At 52.1% G+C, this 19,858-nt stretch overlaps 8 protein-coding genes across 8 annotated transcripts; 3 read left to right on the forward strand and 5 right to left on the reverse strand.

Annotated features, from left to right (window-relative positions):
* Positions 1-6: 6 nt before the first annotated feature.
* On the reverse strand, positions 7-3,345 carry V8C40DRAFT_239409 (SMP domain-containing protein; the record flags this gene model as incomplete). Its single annotated transcript, XM_083214634.1, has 2 exons — positions 2,704-3,345; positions 7-2,642 (listed from the first exon to the last, which is right to left on the reverse strand). Coding segments are annotated over exons 1-2 (2,852 nt in total), but the record flags the coding sequence as incomplete, so codon positions are not given.
* Positions 3,346-4,464: 1,119 nt separating this feature from the next.
* V8C40DRAFT_239415 (uncharacterized protein) lies at positions 4,465-7,277 on the forward strand. The gene is made up of 5 exons (XM_083214635.1): positions 4,465-4,535; positions 4,688-4,767; positions 4,880-4,912; positions 5,543-5,887; positions 5,953-7,277. Exons 1-5 carry the CDS (start codon positions 4,474-4,476, stop codon positions 6,996-6,998), a joined length of 1,566 nt encoding a protein of 521 aa, XP_083075687.1. The 5' UTR covers positions 4,465-4,473; the 3' UTR covers positions 6,999-7,277.
* Positions 7,278-7,592: 315 nt separating this feature from the next.
* Positions 7,593-10,017, forward strand: V8C40DRAFT_239417 (N-glycosylation protein-domain-containing protein). Its single transcript, XM_083214636.1, has 4 exons — positions 7,593-8,626; positions 8,705-8,760; positions 8,830-8,977; positions 9,044-10,017. The coding sequence occupies exons 1-4, from the start codon at positions 7,877-7,879 to the stop codon at positions 9,287-9,289; spliced, it is 1,200 nt and encodes a 399-aa protein (XP_083075688.1). The 5' UTR covers positions 7,593-7,876; the 3' UTR covers positions 9,290-10,017.
* Positions 10,018-10,160: 143 nt separating this feature from the next.
* Positions 10,161-11,398, reverse strand: V8C40DRAFT_177598 (translation initiation factor eIF1). The gene is made up of 4 exons (XM_083211688.1): positions 11,234-11,398; positions 10,914-10,988; positions 10,694-10,786; positions 10,161-10,633 (listed from the first exon to the last, which is right to left on the reverse strand). Exons 1-4 carry the CDS (start codon positions 11,259-11,261, stop codon positions 10,485-10,487), a joined length of 345 nt encoding a protein of 114 aa, XP_083075689.1. The 5' UTR covers positions 11,262-11,398; the 3' UTR covers positions 10,161-10,484.
* V8C40DRAFT_177667 (uncharacterized protein) lies at positions 11,199-12,090 on the reverse strand. Its single transcript, XM_083211690.1, has one exon. The coding sequence runs from the start codon at positions 11,996-11,998 to the stop codon at positions 11,537-11,539; it is 462 nt and encodes a 153-aa protein (XP_083075690.1). The 5' UTR covers positions 11,999-12,090; the 3' UTR covers positions 11,199-11,536.
* On the reverse strand, positions 12,087-12,791 carry V8C40DRAFT_177741 (uncharacterized protein). The gene is made up of 2 exons (XM_083211691.1): positions 12,546-12,791; positions 12,087-12,467 (listed from the first exon to the last, which is right to left on the reverse strand). Exons 1-2 carry the CDS (start codon positions 12,634-12,636, stop codon positions 12,175-12,177), a joined length of 384 nt encoding a protein of 127 aa, XP_083075691.1. The 5' UTR covers positions 12,637-12,791; the 3' UTR covers positions 12,087-12,174.
* Positions 12,792-14,399: 1,608 nt separating this feature from the next.
* On the forward strand, positions 14,400-17,336 carry V8C40DRAFT_239425 (tRNA (uracil) methyltransferase). The gene has a single exon (XM_083214637.1). It carries the CDS (start codon positions 15,012-15,014, stop codon positions 16,767-16,769), a length of 1,758 nt encoding a protein of 585 aa, XP_083075692.1. The 5' UTR covers positions 14,400-15,011; the 3' UTR covers positions 16,770-17,336.
* Positions 16,841-19,197, reverse strand: V8C40DRAFT_239429 (intradiol ring-cleavage dioxygenase). The gene is made up of 3 exons (XM_083214638.1): positions 18,308-19,197; positions 17,461-17,942; positions 16,841-17,240 (listed from the first exon to the last, which is right to left on the reverse strand). The coding sequence occupies exons 1-3, from the start codon at positions 18,542-18,544 to the stop codon at positions 16,970-16,972; spliced, it is 990 nt and encodes a 329-aa protein (XP_083075693.1). The 5' UTR covers positions 18,545-19,197; the 3' UTR covers positions 16,841-16,969.
* Positions 19,198-19,858: the final 661 nt, after the last annotated feature.

Below are 19,858 nucleotides of genomic sequence, written 5' to 3' on the forward strand. Positions count from 1 at the left end.
ATGCCACTAGATGAATGGGGCAATTTGTCTATACTATTGATGCTTCCCCTGCCTAAACGCCAGCGCTAATTACAAAAAACTAAATCATCCTACTTAGGTAGCCTAAGATTTGCTCTGCGCGCTTTCAACCTATGTAGTTCCCTTTCCGTTCTATCCGTCTTGTACAAGTAAATCTATAATAATAATAAAAAGAGAGGAACATGAAAATGCTCGGCATTAAAACCTTGAGTGCTTAAGATAACCAGGAATAGACTCGGCGTGCCAGATTCTAGTCATCCACCATCCATGCGGAATAATCGTCATCGTCATTCGGTTCTGGCAAAGCTGATGGACTTGGTGGAATAGGCCGGCTGGCGGGATGAGAACTCCCTGCTTCCAGGCCGTTAACTGCGTCGCCCGCGGAAACGAGAGGCGTAGATTTGATGCCACTGGTACCGGTATCGTCCTGTTGCTCCATGTCTGGGAAGTCTCTATTCCAAAGGGCAGTTTGGTGTGCCTCGTCGTCGACCGCGGGAGTGTTAGGCTGTGAGTCGTCTGGCGCAGCAACAATGAGGATATTCGGGCTATCTTCTTCTTCCTCTTGATGGCTATCTTGTCTCCTTCTCCGCGGCGGGGAAGGGCGTCTCCCTGGTGAAGGCATAGCACCATGGTCATCTTCAGTCACAAGGGCAAGCGGATCCTCCAAGATGATGGGAGGGGATCTTCGCTTTGACGTGGGAACGGGCCCTATCTTGGTGCCTCCATTTGTTGGCATCGGAAGTGGCGTCCCTGGCGGTGGAAGGGGCTGCCCTCGGCCCATGGGCTGGCTCAAGTCGACAGGGGTATTCTTGTCATTGTTCCTCATGGCTTCTCGTTGCCTTTGGAGAGCATTCCACCCCCATTGCCTTGCTTGCGCGGCTGCATTTGTGACAGCTGCCAAGGTATTCCTCTTTTGTGCTGTCACCTCACCATCGATAGAGGTTGCGGCATGGGGAGGTTCCCGCTTTTGGAACAGGTTACGGCTAAATGAGCCTGCCTGGGATTTCAGTGAGCTGGCGGTAGACGTCCGAGAGAGATCTGGCTCAGAACCCATTGTCGGTCCAGAGATTGACGCCGCATATTGTTGCAGTGGTTGGGGCGCAAGCTTGTGGTCAGCATTCATATCATCGTCCGTGTTAGAGTTGAGGTGCAGTTCTTTCGAAGAAGAGGATGACCGCCTAGAGACTAGAGTGGACTGTGACGCCTTTTTGGTTATCGGTAGCGGTCCTGGTGAGGCATCTTGGGATCTGGAGCGCAATGCCGCCATATGGTTCATGGCATAGTCTGGCGGAGATGTCGAGGGTTTGAACAGATCAGCATGGGTTATTTCTGTTCCGACAATGGGCTCAGTAGAGGTTTTAACGATCCTAGGAGAATGGACCGGGGCTGGGGGTGCAAGATCCACGCTGGTTGATGACGCCAGACCCGACAAAGGAGTCCCTAGTCTGTCTGCCTTCTTCTCAAGAGGGCTGGGCGCTGGCTCTAGAGGGTCAATTACTGTCATTCCTTGGCTCTTCTCTATGGATTGAGCATCGTCAGAGGGTTGGACAACGCCGGCGTCGACAACATCTGGTATTTCACCATCGCCAACTTGGGCCAAGGGTTCGGTAGGCTGTGGAGAGGAGGACTTGACTGCGTCGTCCCCTTCAAATATTCCACCTCTCAAATGCTTGTGTTCCGTGTTAAAGAAGGGAACGTCATCCCAGAAAGGCTGAACTAACGTCTCAGCAAAGACTTCCTTGATGCGATTTTCTATCTGACGCGTGATGACGGTATAGGTGATTTGTCTCGAGCTGACAATGGGCTCGATGGTCATTTCCAACTTTGGCATCGTCTGGAAGGAGAACCATATTCTGTTGCTGGGGGGCGGTTTGATTTTAAACAGAACATGGCCTTCCAGCCTGCGAAGAACCACGGCCAGAATCAGGTTTACTTCTCGAACTTTGAACCTCGCCCCCAAATCGATCCTCGCTGTAGCAGCAACCTCAATCCGAAAGCTCCCGGTGTATCTCAGGTCAGCCTCTACAACACATTCACCCTCGACGTTGAGATCTTTGAGTTTCAGATTGGCGAGGTATGGTGCAGCATCTCCTGTGTCTATTTGCTGAATCTTGATGTTGGTGAGGAACGACGGTGTTTTGACGCGCGAGATCTTCTTGGTGATCTTTTCGTGGATAAACGATTCCAGATCTCGGGTCTTGTACACGCCCAGGAAAATCCTACCAATGAGTGCGTTAATCCAGCGAAAGTGCGACTGGTCTTCCGACGAATGTAGCTTCTGTACGAGCGAAATGATGGATTTGAGGTCAAAGTGTTTGGGGACTGGCGCAATTTGTTCGACACCGAATGTATGCTGTTGGTTTTTCAGCATGGCAAAGTAGAAATCCTCCTTGGCCGAGCAATTTTCGGAAAACAAGTAGAACGGCTTAGATCCCTGATTGTCCGGCGTATGATCGGGTTCGTTGGCTTTTCGCGTCAGAGAGATTGCGTTTCGTTTGATGAAGAGTTCGCCTTCGGGTGTAACATCGCCTCCCGAATATATTCCTATTCTGTGGTGTGCTAGAGAAATCACATGTCGCACTTCGAGCTGCTCCTCGTCGTCGAATAACATTAGATGCCCGTGTCTGCGGTTGGTCAATACGAGGAAGGTGTTTGGTGAAGGATAAGATGTGTGGAAAAGCGTACCTGAGCACCACGTAAAAGACATTGCCCGCCTTCTTGGGCCGTTGGCTAGCGCTGCTGCTATTTTCCATAGAATTTGCGGCAGCCTTGCGATCGAAGATGCTCCTGTACATTGTCTGGTAGACGCTTGGACTGGTTGGAGTCACGGTGGCCGAGCCGATGGGTGTTGAGCGCTCCACGGGCTTTGCGTTGATGCCCATGGGGATGTATTCACGGCAGACTGCAAAGTATCCGGCGGCGACATCGATATCGGTGTTTGCTCTCTTGGATTCGCTGTTATTCCTCTCCCTCCTAGCTTCGTCAAGCGCAGTTGTGTCATCGCCGGGATGGACAATATCGCCCTCATCTTGGTCATCTTGGATGCCGAGGACGCGCTGGTAGGGTAGATTATAGTATCCCAAGATGAAAATCGAAGCAACCACCAAAGGGACAAAGGTCACGCCGCCAACAAGGTAGGCTACTAGAATCGTGGTCCAGGCAGCCATGGCGAGAGAATGGACGGACAGGCAGCTATAGATCCCACAAGGGACGATAGCGGCCCGCTACAGACTATCAAGGCGAAAACAACGCGAGGTGGGAAGAAACGATCATTATGCTGCGCTGGGGAAGAAGTCGGTCAAACGATGATAATCAAGCTGTTGCATAGCTTGAAGGTGAGCTGGCCAGAATGATGCTTGACTTGAGGCTGACCTACGTCATGTGATGCTGGGAACCGGTTAGGTAATGCCGACCCGGACCGTGTACCCTTCCGACTCATGTACCGAGGTGCTCAGCCGGATTATGCACTTGAAACAGGTAGTCTCATCAAAGAGGTACTTGGCTGTCGCACTTTGTACGGGTACTGCAGCTAGGAGGTTAGCAGCATTACCCGAAGGCTTAGCACTTGCCTGTACAGGTAGCAGCTGTCAACAAAGACCTTTGAATGAAGTTCTCCGTGCTGTTCAAATACAGCTTCAAAAGCAATCATTTTACTTGTAACATCGAGTAAAGCACTGTAGCTAGCCATATAGCACCTGCTTCAAAGCACAGTTTAGACGCATGACGCAGACGCTGTGAGCCATTTATAATGAACGGGTATACTAGATGAAACTGCCCGTAACGCACATGTCATTGAAGATCCCAGCCATAGGCCGTTGTAGTCTAGTCTAGTGAGTAGCTGCAATGAGCTACCAAAGACAGTGGTGGCAACATCCAAGGATAAAAAGCTCACCGAAAATATACTCGTATTTGATTCACTTTATACCTGGGTAAACATTACCTTCCGTTTCGGTAACATTTCCACTAAAATATAGGAAACGATCAAATTCGAAAGATTTGATCCAGGTCAGGATCTGTGATTCTCTCACACCCGTGCCTAAACTATCTAGTCTATGTAGATAAGCGCCTACAGCCAAGAAGAGGCAACATCAATAATGATCCATGAACAATACATGCTAGCCTTGACTTCGTTCTGCTTATCTAGAAAGGCAACGGCGCTATTACATCTGCCGCCAAAAAGCGCGAGAAACCTGGTGATGGGCTCCCCCACTAAGCTAAAGATCCATGGATGGGCTGACTGGAACTAGACCAGCCTGTAAAAACACGCAAAACTTTTCCTCGTGCTCTTATTCCCTGGCGCGGTCCTAGGCTATTTAGTATTTTCTTCTGTCGCTCAACAATTCCCACGTCCTTCTCAACTTTAATTCGACATAAACCAGCTGAATCGTTTTGTCTGGCAAATCGCGAGCGCTCTTTGAACAACCAAGTCGTTGAACAACCTTTGGCCGCTCAAACATGGGTCAACCATCTTTTGCGGCGTCAAACGCCATCATTTATGTGACTTATGGCTTCTTCCTGTGCGTAAAACTCAGCCTCAAACTTGCACACGCTCTCTGTCTTTGTCTACCGCTTTGAAGTGGAGGGACAAAAAGAGAGAGAGAGAGAGATGAATAAGAAGAAAAAGAAGAAGAAACCCATTTACTTGAAGCTAACATGAATGGATATGCAGCGTCTTGGGCACAGGCATTGCCTGGAGAATGAGAAAGCAACCCAACACGGAGTTTCTCTCCGGCAACAGGACACAGACTGGTCAGAACACGCAAGAATATGATGCCCTGTTCTTTCAGGCGCTCATCTTATTCAACTCTTTATTTCCCATCTCCCCCTATTTCTGAAGCTAATTTGTCCGTGTTAATTGCAGCTTGGCCTCTGGCCTTCAACTTCATCGCCTCTGGTGAGTCGCGAGCGAGGGCAATTCTCTTTGCTCCGTGAATTTTTTTTTTCCGCAGACAGAGACATGTCTACGGAGCGGTAGCAGCAACGTCAACTACAGCGCCTTGATCACACTCAAGGAAATACGAACGGAATTTCGCTTCATTTTCTTTAGCAACAAGTCCGAAAACATTAGCAACTTGCGGAAAAGACTCCCTTATCCAGGAGGCTGAATAGGTTCGTAACCCACAAAAGCAATCTTCGTCTTCTCCCCTCTCTCCCCTGCGATGCGTCTCTCTCATTCTACTACTAATCAGAGGAAATTCTGGGGGCTTCACTTCCCTTGCCTTTATAGGCACTTGGAAGGAGGAGAAGATTAAGAGATCAAGATGTCCATCGTTGGGACAAAGAGGGGGGAGAGGATGCGGCTCACTACGGGCGCCGAGTTGAAGCAGCTTTGCGAGATCCAACCCCGGGTAGATGTAACATGACTTACTTTCTACCTATGGGAGATATCGCGGCTGCATCAACGAAGCTGAGATTGTACCGTGAATACTCGATCAAGTTAATGCTTGCGTGGGAAACGTGCTGCCGCTCCAGATCCCCTTCCTTGTACCCTTTCCCGTTGTTTGTGTCATGCTGACTGCCGCAGCCTTGGGATCCGGTATCCTGTTCTCGTACCCGGAACTCGCAACTATTGCCGGTGTTCAGGGTGTCGTCGTTTACGCATTGGCGTCGGCGCTGCCCCTGCTTATTTTCGCTCTTCTTGGCCCCATGATCCGTCGCAAGTGTCCCGATGGATTCGTTTTGACGGAGTGGACGCGTAACCGATATGGTACGGTTGCTATGCTGTACTTGAGCTTCATGACGCTTGTAACCTTGTTCCTTTACATGGTTGCGGAGCTATCCGCCGTCGGACAAGTTGTCAACGCTCTTACAGGTCTTGATGGGCTCCCGGTCATCATTGTGGAATGCGTGGTTACAACCATTTATACCTGTAAGTGCCCGCATATGAGTGGAGTATAATGCGAGGATCTAGGCTAACATCTATACGCGTACAAGCTCTGGGTGGATTCAGAATCTCGTTCCTCACAGATGTCATTCAAGGAGCCATGGTGGTTGGGCTCATCATCATCGCCACCATCACCATTGGTGTCAAGGCCGAGATTGACCGCGATCTCATCGACTCCTCGGGCCTCACCAAGGCCAGTCTTGTGGGATGGCAGCTGGTGTACATTCTCCCCGTTGCCGTGCTGACCAACGACTTCTTCCTCTCCAACTTTTGGCTGCGTACCTTTTCATCCAAGACAGACAAGGACTTGTGGGTTGGCATCTCTGTTGCGACGGTGGCAGTCTTGTGTATCCTCACTCTGGTTGGTGCTACCGGTCTTATTGCTGCATGGACGGGCGCTTGGCCTGGAGACGACGACATTGACGGATCTCTTGCCTTCTTTGCTCTGCTAGAGCAGCTGCCGAGCTGGGTCGTGGGCATTGTGCTGGTCATGGTTGTCAGTCTGAGTGTCTCTGCCTTTGACTCTCTGCAGTCGGCCATGATCTCGTCGGCGTCCAACGATCTGTTCCGCAACAAGCTGAACATCTGGATCATCCGAGTGCTTGTCGTGCTTGTCATCATTCCCACTGTGGTGATTGCGCTCAAGGCTCCGTCCATCTTGCAAATCTTCCTCATCAGCGATCTCGCGTCAGCGGCTACGATCCCTGTGCTCTGCATTGGATTGATCGACTCGTTTTACTGGTGGCGCGGATTTGAGGTCGTCGTGGGAGGACTGGGTGGCATCCTGACTGTCTTCATCTACGGCGCCATCTACTACGGCGATGCAAAGAGCGGCGGCGAGCTGATTCTGCTCGAGCAGGGCCTCTATGCGGGTGACTGGGGTGCTTTTGGAGCCTTCGTGGCTGCCCCTGTGGGAGGCATCATCTGGGGCTTCATTGCTTTGGCGCTGAGGCTGGCGGTCCAGTTCACTTTGGCCAAGAGTCGGGGCGAGCGTTTCGATGCTCTTGATCGCCCAGTAGCTACGAGTGAAGAGGAGGAGGATGACACCCAGCTCGTGACTGAGATTTCGACCACTGTTGCCGGCAAGTTCTTTTGAGCTGTTGGCTAGACGGGTGAAGTCATGATGCTGGGAGCAGATGGTATTCCTCTTTTCTTGGATACGTCTAAGAGGAAGAATATGATGATGTGATTAGTGGCAGGATTGGGTAAGAAAGTTGGATGGTGGTGGTGATGGTAGCTGCAGCAGTGTTGCATTAGTGAGTGGTAGTAGTATCATTTACAGCGCAATCTGGGGGCCACCACAGTAATATCGTGGTTGTAGGAGGTAATAGTAATGTTATACTCGAAGTGGTCATAATGGAGATCTTACCTTGCATCGAATTATTCCCCTTTTGACGGCACATGACCTCGTCTCCATGTCGCCCTGCCCACGTTGTGCTGCAAACTCGGGAAGGAATGAGGTTCAGCGTGATGTAACACGGATTCGATTGGCTGTCTGGTGTCCAAAGTGAGGAGTAAGATGGGAAGGGAAGGCGGAAGCAGCCGCACTGGCCTAACCCAAACTCAAAGCCCGCTAAAGAACCCCTCCAAGCAGCACCCAATTGGGGAGGCTAGCTCCCTAACCCGTGAAAATCTACAGGCGACGCTGACGCTACAGCCTTCCCCTAATCGATCAGACGGATGGATCTGTGGGAGCTGCCACCTCTTCATTCATCGAGCCGAGCCTCGCGCAGAACCCAAACCAAACTCTCACAACAACAGCAACACTCCACATCGCTTCAGCTTTTGATCTTGATCTTTAATCTTAACACTTTTGAGCTACTTTTCTTTGCTAGGTACTCGAACTCATACTCAGCTCAGCTCAACTTACCAAGCTTCATCTCCTCGCCGCAACTCAAAAAAGCTCAGCCTTACCACTTCCTCCTCCTCCAAGCTCATGGCATAAACGACGCACTTCTCTCTCTCCGATTGGTGATGGCAAAGGCGACAACGCCGCCTCCAAGCTACGAGGCCGTGTCCGCCGCTCCTCCTCACCCTCCTCATCCTCCACAACACCCTCACCCTCCTCCGCCTCCCATCTCCGTCGCGACGCCGGGCCTCTCCAATCGCCGTCCTGCCTCTTCTCCCTCGTCTCCGACCTCCGCCAGATCCTGGCCATCGTCGTCCAACCCCTGGTCCTCGCCCACCAAGTCTTGGTCATCGTCATCATGCCCGCCTCCTCCCGCGCCTGTCCTGCGACGTAACGTCTCGTCTTCTAGCCTCTCGTCCGGACGGCCTTCCGAACTGACGCCTCTGACCACCAATGGTCCCCTAACCTCGACCTCATCCTCCTCTACTGCTCGCATGCGCTCCGCTTCCCTCTCCGTCGCCAGAACCGAAAAGCCTCCTATACCGTCCATGCTGCAGCCCCGCGTCGCCGTCGTGCTCAACGTGCCTCAGCCATGGCATCCCTGGCTCTTCGCCTTGCGCCTTTGCTCGATCCTGCCGGCTCTGTGGTGGGGGCTACCCTCGCTACTACGCCTGCTGCTTCACTTCTTGCCAGGCCCGCCTGATCAGTTTATGCTCGTCAAACAAATTGCCATCTCGGGCAGCAATATGGATGCTCTCCAGACATCTCTCTTGTCCTCGTGCTCGCCCGAGGAAGGTAAAGCAGCCGCGGCGGCGGCGGCGGCAGTCTTGGCGGCACCCTACCCCATTACCGAGACAGCCTTGGCTACAATATGGGTGCGTGCTACATGATTTTGTTGTGATACTCTCCAGCTACGAGCCGTCAGAAACTAACTAGACATCTGGGGGTTCCAGTGCTTTGCCTGCGGCTACCTCGCTTTTTTCTTCACCGACTGCCTCATGTCTCGATGGTACGCTCTCTCTCTCTCTCTCTCCGTCCAATTTCTTTCCAAAACTGACACTCAGCTTCCTTGCTCTAGGCTCATCAATTATACCCCTCATGCCACCTTGGTTCGCCTTTTATCTATCAACGCCGTCAATGCCTACCTTACCCTCACCGTGTTATCCCTTACGGGGGGATTCCAAGACCCACGACTGCTCCTCCCCGGCTGGGTCAGCATAGCAACTGTACGGATTAGTCTCGTCTCCTTACACCTCGAAAGATTGCATGGCTAACAAGCTCCGTCTGCATAGTCCCTCACCATTTGCTACCACGTCACGCATTCCAAAATCAACATTCGAAAAGAAACAATCACCTCGGTCAACGTCTTCTCCATAGCTAGCTACATCACTATGGTTGTGTTGTTAGCTCACATGCAGTGGTACAAGCCCGACTACCCCACCATGCCCATTGTATCGAAGGGCAGCCGCCTCTGGCAAAACGGCAAACGCCTCTTGGCCAACGTCAAGGCGCTGATTAACGAACACGCCCAACAGTAAACGAAACCGACAAACGCATCATATGAAGAGAAGCGGGGTGGAAGCAAGGGTGTTGCAATTCAACAAACAAAAGAGCGGGAGAAAGAAGAAAGAAAGGAGAGCATGAGGAGGAAAGAGACGGAACAAGAAAAAAGCGAAAGTGTTTGTGTTTGGACAGAGTCGGATATACCAGCGTCTTTCCATGTTTCTCTTTGCGACGACTTCAAAGTTTGAGGGTATTGTTTGGGGTTTTCCTTTTTTCCTCTTTGATTTTGTTACCGTCTACCCAGTTTTGGTTCATTCTGGCAATACAGGCGTTGGTGTGTTGGACAAGGGCAGCTTTCTTATTCAGTCTTGGTTATTTCTCTTTTGCGTTGCCAATATGTTATCTGCTGTACCGATAGAGGTGCTCTGCCTTGCCAATATTTACAGTTTGGTTTTACCTGGCGTTGGTTTACACGGTGGGCAAGGCAGTTTTCCATACTTTTTTGTGCATTGTTATGCTGTTTAGTTGCCAAGAACATTTTGGGAGAGCTGATTCGCTGACTCTATTTCTCACCACACACTTTCTTGTTCTCTTGAAAAGTCCTTTGGAGACATTCACGCACAATCACACTAAACCAAATCACAAACAATGTACATATCGCGGCATTCGTCGCACCACAATTTCTTGGCATTATTTCTATTTGCCCTAGACTACGGCTAGGCCTGTCCGACACTTAGACTCGAATGCATAGGGAATGATGAAATGGCCAGTTTGCACAATAGTGACCGACTGACAGGACCAGTTTCCTTGGCCCGTAGCCTAGACCCTTTGGTCAAAACGTAAAAAAAAAGAAAAATTGATGCTAACTTGACCTACTGTGCTGCAGCGAAGCAGGAGTAGGTGCGTAGTTAAGCAAATGATATAGCTGCCACTCTCTATCACGTCCTCTGTATGGCGTCCGGCCGGCCACACCTTCAAACAACGCTATTACGCGCACGCCGGTGGATTATACCGGAGAGGGCCTCCCATCGCATGAGACCGCTCGTAGCCTCCAGCAAATGAAGGATGGGCGTTCAGCGGTTTCGACTAGACGATGGAGGTTGCGGTAGGCGTCTGTGTGAGGTTCACAGGCTGCTCGAGCAGCCCCATTCCGACACGCTCATCACCAGCATGCTGTGAAGCCAAGTCGCTGGAAGGGCGGGCCGGGGCGGCGGCGCGAAAGAGGACGATTTAGGCACCGTGAACGGTGATGTTGTCGGGGTTGAGACCGAGACCGCTCTTCTTGTCAACGAGGAAATCCATGACCTTCTTGCGTTGGTCGCCCTGGAGCTGGATCACCTCGCCGGCCTTTTCATCATTGACCTTGTTGCCATTGCAAGCTTGGGCAGGTCAGTATGGAGATTGCCAGATTGGGGCGCGATGGAAGAGAAGTGACATACCGAATTCCTTCCTGAAGAAGGTGAGAATCTTGCCGGGGTCAAATTTAGCAGGAAGACCAGTAACCGTGGTCAGAGACTTGCGACCATTGCGCTCTGTGGCAAGATATTAGCAGTTGTTTTGGGGGGGGGGGGGATGGATCGTAAGTTGGCCATCGATATCGCAGGCGCGACTAAACACAGACCATGCTCAATGGATAGGGTGAAGGGGGGGAGAACATACGTTGAATGCGAATATGGATGTGGTTCTCGACCTTTTTGATATCACCGGTGTCGTCGTCGGCTTCGGCGAAGGGGTCTGTAGCAAGCGAGCGTCGGTCAGCAAGATGAACAAAGTAGATGGATGGATGTGATTGTGGCATCCAGAATCAGCGCCTAGGGAGGTGCAAGACTTGTCGACATGCGTGAGCGCGCGTTGCGACACATCGCGCACATCGCACACGACAAACAACCAATGCAGCCCAACCCAAAAACAAGATGCGGGAGGGGGGCGAAAGAAGCCCAGAGGGAAAAGAGAGAGAAAAAACAGCAAGGCAAACGTACCGAAGGACTTGAGATTTTCGATGGACATAAACTCGGATGTTCCGGGGTTTCTCGTGGGAAAAAGGAAAGTTGAGGGAGGCGAGGTTGATGAACCGGCGGCTGCGAAAGGCGACGGTCTCTGAGGTGTTTTGGTTTTTGGTGATGCGGGACAGAGAAAAAAGGGTCGGCGGGGAGAGGGGCTGAGCGCCTTTTGTAGTAGGTTTGTGTGATTTTTATGCGGTGACTCGACGAGCTTTTTAAATGCGCTGGCGCAAATGTAGAGGTTGGGCTGGCGACTGGTGATGTGATGACAAGAAGTTTGTGTCAGGTGAGCAACAAATCGAGAAGAAGTTTGAAGAGGCAAAAGGGGGAGAAACGATGGGAAAAGATTGGTTGAGATTTGATGCACAAAGAAGGTGGGCGAAAGGTGGGGGAGAAGGGAGGGAAGGAGAAGCCAAGGGAGAATATTCGAAGCTTGGGCAGGTGGGCGGTACCTGGCCGTTTGCGGGCAGCCAAGGCGCAGGGCGAGGTACCCGGTACCTTGGAGTTGTTACGTGGTGGTGACTCTTTAGGGCGGCAGGTGGCCAAGAGAGAGGAGAGAGAGGCTGCTTGGGCTGACCCTGGGCTCCACAGGCAGGCGGTGGGCGGAAAAGCCTTGGAAACGAGGCGAGGAGCGGGCTCCAGTGCGGAGAGTCTAGTGGACAGACAGGGTACGAAGTGGCTGAAGACGGCACTGGCGAGCCCTACGAGAAGCAGCATCAGCAGCAGCAACTCCATACAGTGCATCGGGAGTTGTCATTGACGTGACGATGCTGCTATTACTGCTGTTGGTGTTAATGTCGGTATTTCCGTATCGATGGATGCGAAACCAAAATGTAATCTCTGCTCTGTACAACATGAATTCTTTTTTACTGCTGGGCAGAATCCATGATAACTGTCATACACACTGTTGCACAGCGCAATCAGCACCCTAAACCGGCGCCACGCCACACAAACTCAGACTTGACACAAGCCCGCGCAAATGTGCACACCGCCATGTCGCACTGTCTTGTCTCAGCCATGTTACGCAGTATTACGAGCATTGCCACCAAAGGTGAATTGGGCTCAACTTGGTTGGGTCGGGCTGGGCCTTGGCTGAGCCGTTGTCGGGCCTCCCGCGAAGTTGGCATGTCTCTCTGTCTGTCACCGGGCTGGGCCGATAGAAGTAAAAGAAAAAGGAGTAGCTGAAATGTAGTAATGCGTCCCAAAGTAAGCACTTCATTCGCCCTGCAGATGAATTAGTTTTGCATCTGCTCCGTACATACGGCTTTGTTGCGTCAACAGGAATGCAGACAGTACAAGACGCAACTCTCAAGTGACTTCACTTTGATGCCCCGATAAAACACATCCACACACACAAGTGCCGTTGCCCAGTCTCGGGACATGAATATTCCGACTGCTTATCGCTGCATTTGCGCGTTATGTAATAAACTGAGAGCACTGCGCACAAGCCAAGACGTCGTAGCTGCACGGACTCGGAGTGTGAGTAATAGCTGGCGGGACGACACTGGCAGTCAGTTTGTTCGTTTTTGTTAGTTTTGGCGCATGTTTTTAATTCTCACTCAGCAAACCAGCACAGCTTCGTTGTGTTGTTCGCCCAACCACACAGCACCGCTTATTATTGCTCCCGACTTATCGCTGCGCTTGCAATGACAAGTCACATATGCATGGCGACACCGCCCAAAAACCCGCATCGTCATTGGATAAATGCGCAAATAAAGGAGAAAGAAAAAGGGGCCGTTTCAATGTAATATGTTCGTACAGGGTAGCCAGCCTGAGACAAAAAAGTGACATGGCGCTTGCTGGGTTTTTGCACCAATGCACTTTGTAGCTCCCTCCTCTTGGGCTTGTAAAGCAAATTATCGTGTCCAAGCGCACTTGGTAATGCGACAAGACGAGTTTCGTGGACTCGATTATTGTCGGAATAAGTCGGTTCGATGGCTACACAAGGAGCATTGAGAGATAAGCATATCAATGATGCCATAACTGGTACCTAAGTTGTTCTCAGGTACTAGATACCTATCGTGGAGGATTTTTGGCAGCGGTTGAACCCGTAGAGTACCGTAGAGCAGCTTTGTCGCGCGCCACGAGGCTCTGTCTGGGTCAAACACGGCCAATACACGTGGCGTCTCGCCTTATCGGAGGGCATTTTGAGGTTCCTCGCAACCCCACAGCGGAAGCAACAGCGGAAGCCATCTCGAGGCTCCCGCAAGATAGAAGTTTGAGCCGCGCCAGTGGGAAGTTTGGAGAGTGTAAAATTTCACAGCTTGAAAGTCGAGCGGGCGCCCTGGCTGCGAGCTTAATATATGTGGAATGGAACTCGTAGAACTGTCGTTTTAGACAGCGCCTCTCAACGGACACAATCTCAAACCGTAACTGGCTGGCTTACCTTTCTTCATTCCCCATTCTCACACACCATCTTCCATCTCTCATTCGTCTTCTTCACGTTACACAAAGCAACAGGCATCATGCTCCCAAACCCATTCTCATGCATTTTCTTCATACCGGCTTCTTCCCCGACTGGCAGATCATCTCGCCAAAGTGTTCCATTCGCATCGTCTTGCATGGCCAAGCGAGAAAAAACCACCACCGGAAGCCGATCCGACTGGTAAAAATGAATCAAACCCCGGCATGCAAATCGACTGGCATCACGCCGCGGAAGCAGATCCGGTTGGCAGTCGTCGATGAAATCCCTTCACCGGGGAAGCGTTCCAGAGGCATGGATATCGTCGAATCCTTGAAATTCTCATGCACCGGCTTTGGATCCGATAGGTAACTTTTGGGGAGGGGATCTCAGGTGTGGTTGTTCGGTTGCAGGTGTTCTGCATCCGCGATGCATCTTCATCTCCATCCGCGTATTTTCATTTTTCTCATGCACCGGAAGCACTTCCGATTGGGAAAAATCGTTTGACGATGGAGCCATTATCAGGGATTCGATGCGGACGATCGTCACCGGGGAAGCTCACCCTTGTATCCGGAGCGTGACCAGTGGCCCTTCGGTGTTCGTACGCAGCATGGCTCTCAAGGCTGTGTAGAGTCGCAGCGATGTTGAAGGAGTGGGCTAAAGCGAAAGCCATTCAATAGCGCCGAACTCGTACAAGAACTGTAAGAGTCTGGCCCCAGCCCACCGGGACACTCTAACAAATCATCTTGATTGACCATCGACACAAGCAGAGTGACAGAGTCGCGATAGTCTCAAGTCAAGAGCCTCCCAATGTTGAGCCTCGACTGTAGAAATAGAACAAGAAACTCCTGTAACAGCTGGGCTACGTCATTTCCCATTCTGGTGGGTTCAAGACACGCCCCAAGTTGCCAATTTTGGACCCCCGTTTTTTCTGTTGTTATCGATTAAGAAAAATCAACAAAGTCCACTCAAATTAGAAGCAGAACAAGCTCAAAGCCAATCTGGCAATCCACTAGATCTGCGATACCTCCTGTCCGGACACACAACCTAAAAAAGGGAAAACAAGATCGACTCCCGATCCAGTCTTGCCCAAACGAGGTGCAGTGCAGATTGAGGGGCTCACCAGACCTTTGGAGGGGTCGCTGAAGAAAAAAAAAACTCCCGAACCTTGACTGATCCATCCCATGCAGCCAACGGACATCAGCCCTAAGCTTACCTACCCTTGCCGTTCACAGTCACTCCTGATAATCCTTTCCGAGGTCCCGGCAAGCAAGTCATCTTCAGCCCAATCGAGGTTAGATACACACATCCAGATACTGTACAGCTACATAATATTAGACTCGTCATTTATCTGCCATGAAGTTTCAGCCGCGAGAGCTCCCGCTGGGGTCACCGCCCTTCTTTGAAGATGAGGCCAACCGCACGTGGGTGCCCCTGTACAGCCATGCCTGCTCCTTTGGGCCGGACATCTTTGTGGACAAGATGATGAATCTCATCAAGAATCCCAATCTCAACTCGAGCTGGCTGTTTCGAGCTGACATTCTGTACGACGAGGCCAAGACAACTGGCAACACCAACAGCATCGGCAGCAGCAGCAGTGCCACGAATGCTGACAGTCTTACTGGCAACACTGCCGCTAGTAGTAATACTAAGCCTGCTCCTGTAGATGCCGGTGTCGGTGCCGTTGCCGATGCTAATGCTCATGCTAGCCCAGATGCTACCGTTGACGATGAAGCACCCAAGCATCACGAGACCCAGCCGCCATCCCGGACGGACTCCGAGGTTCACCCCGTCACCGTTGAGATACGCGGCATGACCCTTGGGCGCACCCTCGTCCGCAGACTCATCCCCAGGAACGAGCGGAGAGACAAGCCCCTGGAGCAGACATGCGCCTTTTTCACGACCACCAAGCCGGCACAGGATGGACATGACATCAGTTCCACGGCACTTGCGTCTGGACCTGGGCCTGGATCGAGATCCGAATCTCCATCTCCATCCACACTCGTCATATATATGCCCCATTCGTCCTCCGCAGACAGTCTCCCCTTTTATCACCCCAAAGTCAAAGGTATCGCGCACCTGCACCAGTGGGACGAAGCAGGCAAAGGCACAATATCCATTCACTTCCTCCCCTATCCAGAGCACCCTTTGAGCGACGCGAGGCTACAGCGGACAGCCTACCACCTTCTCGAGATCATCGACAAACACGGCCACGGTGCCGCCGAGGGCTATGTCAAGAGAGTCAATCACGATTTGGTCATCCCCCAGGACAGATTTCAGAACCGGTACGCACTTCTCAAGAGCAAGTATGCTCGTCAGCTGGTCGATTCGTGGGCCGAGAAGACGGATCCGTCAAAACACGTCTTTGAAGACTTGGGGATAGCTGCCTTTCTCATCGAGCTATGGGGCGACATGTATCCTAAGGAGACTACCACATTCCCAGGCTTTGTCGACATAGGCTGCGGTAACGGGCTGCTGGTCTACCTGCTAACACAGGAAGGCTACTCTGGATGGGGCTTCGACGCGAGAGAGCGCAAGTCGTGGGCTCAGTACCGGACGGGGGGCCAGGCTTCCCCCTCTGGCTCGTCCCTCGAGGAGCGGCTGCTGCTCCCAGCCATGGTCTCGAGAAGCGGTCAAGATCAGGCCAATGCCGACGCCAACAACGAGTCAAGTGACCTATCCGATGGCGTCGTACATGACGGCGTCTTCCCGCCAGGCACATTCATCATTTCCAACCACGCCGACGAGCTGACCCCCTGGACGCCGATTCTTGCCGCCTGCTCGAGGTGTCCCTTTATCATGATCCCCTGTTGCAGCCACAACCTCACCGGGGACAAGTTCCGTGCACCCCCTCCCCAGGACAAGACCAAGGCCAAGTCGACGTATGCGTCGCTAGTCGACTGGGTTTCCAGGATTGCGGAAGATTGCGGCTGGAAGGTCGAGACCGAGATGCTGCGAATTCCCAGCACCAGAAACACTTGTTTGCTGGGGAGGACCCGCACGCGAGAGGTGCCAGATGCGGACATCGTCGCTCTTATTGCAAAGTACGGCGGCACGGGGGGATACTACGAAAACGTGGCCAAGCTGATCAAGTCTGGCCCGAGAGGTCACTAATGATTTGATGGCAGATGGTGAATTTGTTTCTCCCTGGCGCTGAGTTCACTACGATCCAAGGGCGTTTTGGTGTTAGAATTGCCCATAAAGTCCATAAAGTTTTGGGAATACAGGCGCTCCGTATGGGAGTGCAGAGCGAGAAGACAGGAACAGCATGGCTTGAGTGACAATGGCAAATTGGACCTTTTTCTTTTTGCCAACTAATCCAAATCAGGTACCGGCAAGTGGTCGATGAGCTTCGTCTTCAGTCCCAACCTCTCCATGGCTTCCATGGCGTTCTTGTCTCGCAGTTTCTCAGTCTCCTCTGTGCTCGCCAGCACAAACTTGTGCCTGAGCAACAAGGCTCCCACGGGGACGCCGTACTTGGCCGCCGTCTCCTCATCAACCTTGCCCAAATCTATGATGAGACTCGACTTGACGCCAAAGACGACGTCGGATGTCTCATACTTGTCTCCGCGGATAAAGAGCGTCCTGTAATAACACGGCACGATATCAGTTCAGCTCTCGGTCAAAGTCCAGCCACTCACGTCTTGCTGCTATTCTTATGCGTTATGCTTAGATGGTGGGCAGGGGGGGAGGGGAGCCAGGGACAAGGGTAGGCTTGAGATGTGAACCCGGGGCGCGAATTCAAATTCAAGTACAGGTACAAGGGCATGTATCCGGAGGGGGTGGGAGTACGAGTAATACGTACGTGATGAGAGGATCCAGTCCTTGTTTCTCAAACATGAAATGCATGTGAGATGGCCTCCAACAGTGGCGGTTGAGCAGCTGCAGCAACTTGCCCACCGGACCATCATCCGGGATGGGGTAACTGACGGGCTTGATGGCCTTGAACCAGAAGCCGCCGTCCATGTCGCTCGTCATGACGCAGCGCTCGCTCGGCGACTCTCGAGTTGCGTACTGCACGTCGTAGTGGCCTGAGGAATCCGTCTCCCAGATGTCCACCTTGACGCCAGAGATTGGCCGACCAGACGAGTCGGAGACGGTGCATAATGCGAGCATGGGCTCACCCGCAGCGTCAGTGCTCATGGACGAGCCTATGGGGAGGTGCGGCGCATCACCGGTGTGGAAAGGTCCGAGTACGGAGCCTTCCGTGCAATTTGGTGGCTTGGGATGGTCGATGGAGTCGACCAGCATCGAGAGGCCAAGGATATCGGAGAGAAGGATGAATTCCTGCCCGGAGATGTCAGTCCGGCAAAGCCATAACTTGGAAAACAAAAAAAAGAAAGACACGTTTATGAGACCCAATTACGTATCACTCAAGGCAACGTGATAAGACTACTATTGTCATGGACCTGGTACATGGTATTTTGGGGGCCAAGAGCGGCTCAGAGCCAAGGGTGGCAGAAGGGATGCAAGAGAAAGGCTCCCCGAAAGTAGGGAGGGAGAGTTTAGAATGGAAAAAAGAAACGAAACAAGACCAGGCTGTGGAGGGTCGCGGCAACCAGAATAGATGCCGGCTGGCTCCGCGGCTAGCCGATAGAGACGAAGGATGCACTTGTTTTAATTATATCAAATGAAAGAAAGAGATAACACACCTGACGGACATCGGTGCACATCTGGCCAGTCTTGGTGAGGAACTCGATGGTGGCCATCCACTCGTGCGTGCTGAGGCGTGTTTCCCGTGCAAAGTCGTGAACATGGGTCACCAGCCGCTCCATGAGGTAGTTGAGCCGTGCATTGCTGCTCTGCGAATTGATTCGCACCACGTTCTCGGTGATATTATCGATGGTGAGGTCGAGCAGAGGAGGGGTGTGGTTAGTTGTGGATGCCATGGCCGAGTTGGTTGTTGGGTGAATTGAATTGATTGAGATGGGGGGACGATTGAAAGTTGAAACCGGGGAAGATGCTAGAGTTACGAGGAGTGTGATATCGCCGTCTTGTTGTCTCTCTCGTGCATGTGCAGAGCACAGTATAAGCCGTATTTCACTGGTCTCTACGACAAATGGTGTGATGGTGATGGTGCCCAAGGTGATGATTGCAGCTCCAGTCCGTCGTCCCTCAGCGCTGTTTAAATAAATCTGGAATTACTCGCGTGTTTTCCATCCCCAGACGTCCCGTACGTAGTTGCCGGCCTCGTCAACAGAGTTCTTAATAAGAGTTTCCTTACTCGTAAGCATTAGCCCAGAATTAAATAATAATGCTCACCACCAGCCAGAGGCAAATGGCCAGAGACCCCAAAAGCCAAAAGCCAAAAGCCCGCTGGTTTGTCAGTTCGGCGTCAGCAGCCCAACCCCCACTACCACTAATACAACCTCGCCTTCTCCTCACTGCCGTCCTCTGATCTCACGGCCGAGACACCAGGCCCAGCATCGCCCCATCTGGGGTATCAATCAGTCCGCTAGCAAGGAGATCGGGGTCCGGCAAAAGGAGGAAGGAAAAAAAGAAGATCTCTCATCAGGGGTGTGTGGACCGAGAAGGATTGCCGCTATGACTGATGGGGTCTGAATTCGTGCAGCTCGCATATGCCATGGGCTGCTGCGCGGCGCTGCACTTTCCAAGCAGCAATCACATATTTTTCTTTCTTTTTCTTTCCTCCTCTCGCATGTCTCGACTTTTGATTTGCCTTTGTCCATGCATCCCTGCCTGTCTCGCGACTTCGGGGCCACACCAGCTGGAGAAATCGCGTCGAAGGGGGGGAGGAGATCTGGATCAAGCTCGTGAGTCGAATCGCCGCTCTCTACCAAAAAAAGAGCTTTGATGACGGCCTCACTTTGCCATGGCTAGTACCCGCTGTAGCCTAGCATTAGTACGACTAGATGCCCGTAATTGGAATCTCCCTTTCCTACCGAGTGGGCTCTTGACAGTAGCTCCCGGCAGATCGCCTGCTCCCAACTTTTCCGCTACCGCTTCAGGCCATGGGCCCCCCTGTCGGTGTGGCTGCAGCTCACGAGCGTGATGGAAAGCTTCCCGGTTCCAAATCACATCGAGCCCACCCAAAAGTGAGGCGGATAGGTTCGCAAATCGGCGAATGAGACGCGTGCCGTCTCTCAGTTGTGGTGGGGAATCTGTGCTCACTCCCATGCGCCTTTGCAGTCACCGAGATGGGACCATGCATCAAGAGAGCCTGTCTTTGGAAAAGAGGCGTT

This window comes from Trichoderma camerunense, assembly GCF_050948025.1.
Source record: "Trichoderma camerunense strain CBS 138272 chromosome Unknown V8C40scaffold_5, whole genome shotgun sequence".
NCBI classification, from domain to species: domain Eukaryota; kingdom Fungi; phylum Ascomycota; class Sordariomycetes; order Hypocreales; family Hypocreaceae; genus Trichoderma; species Trichoderma camerunense.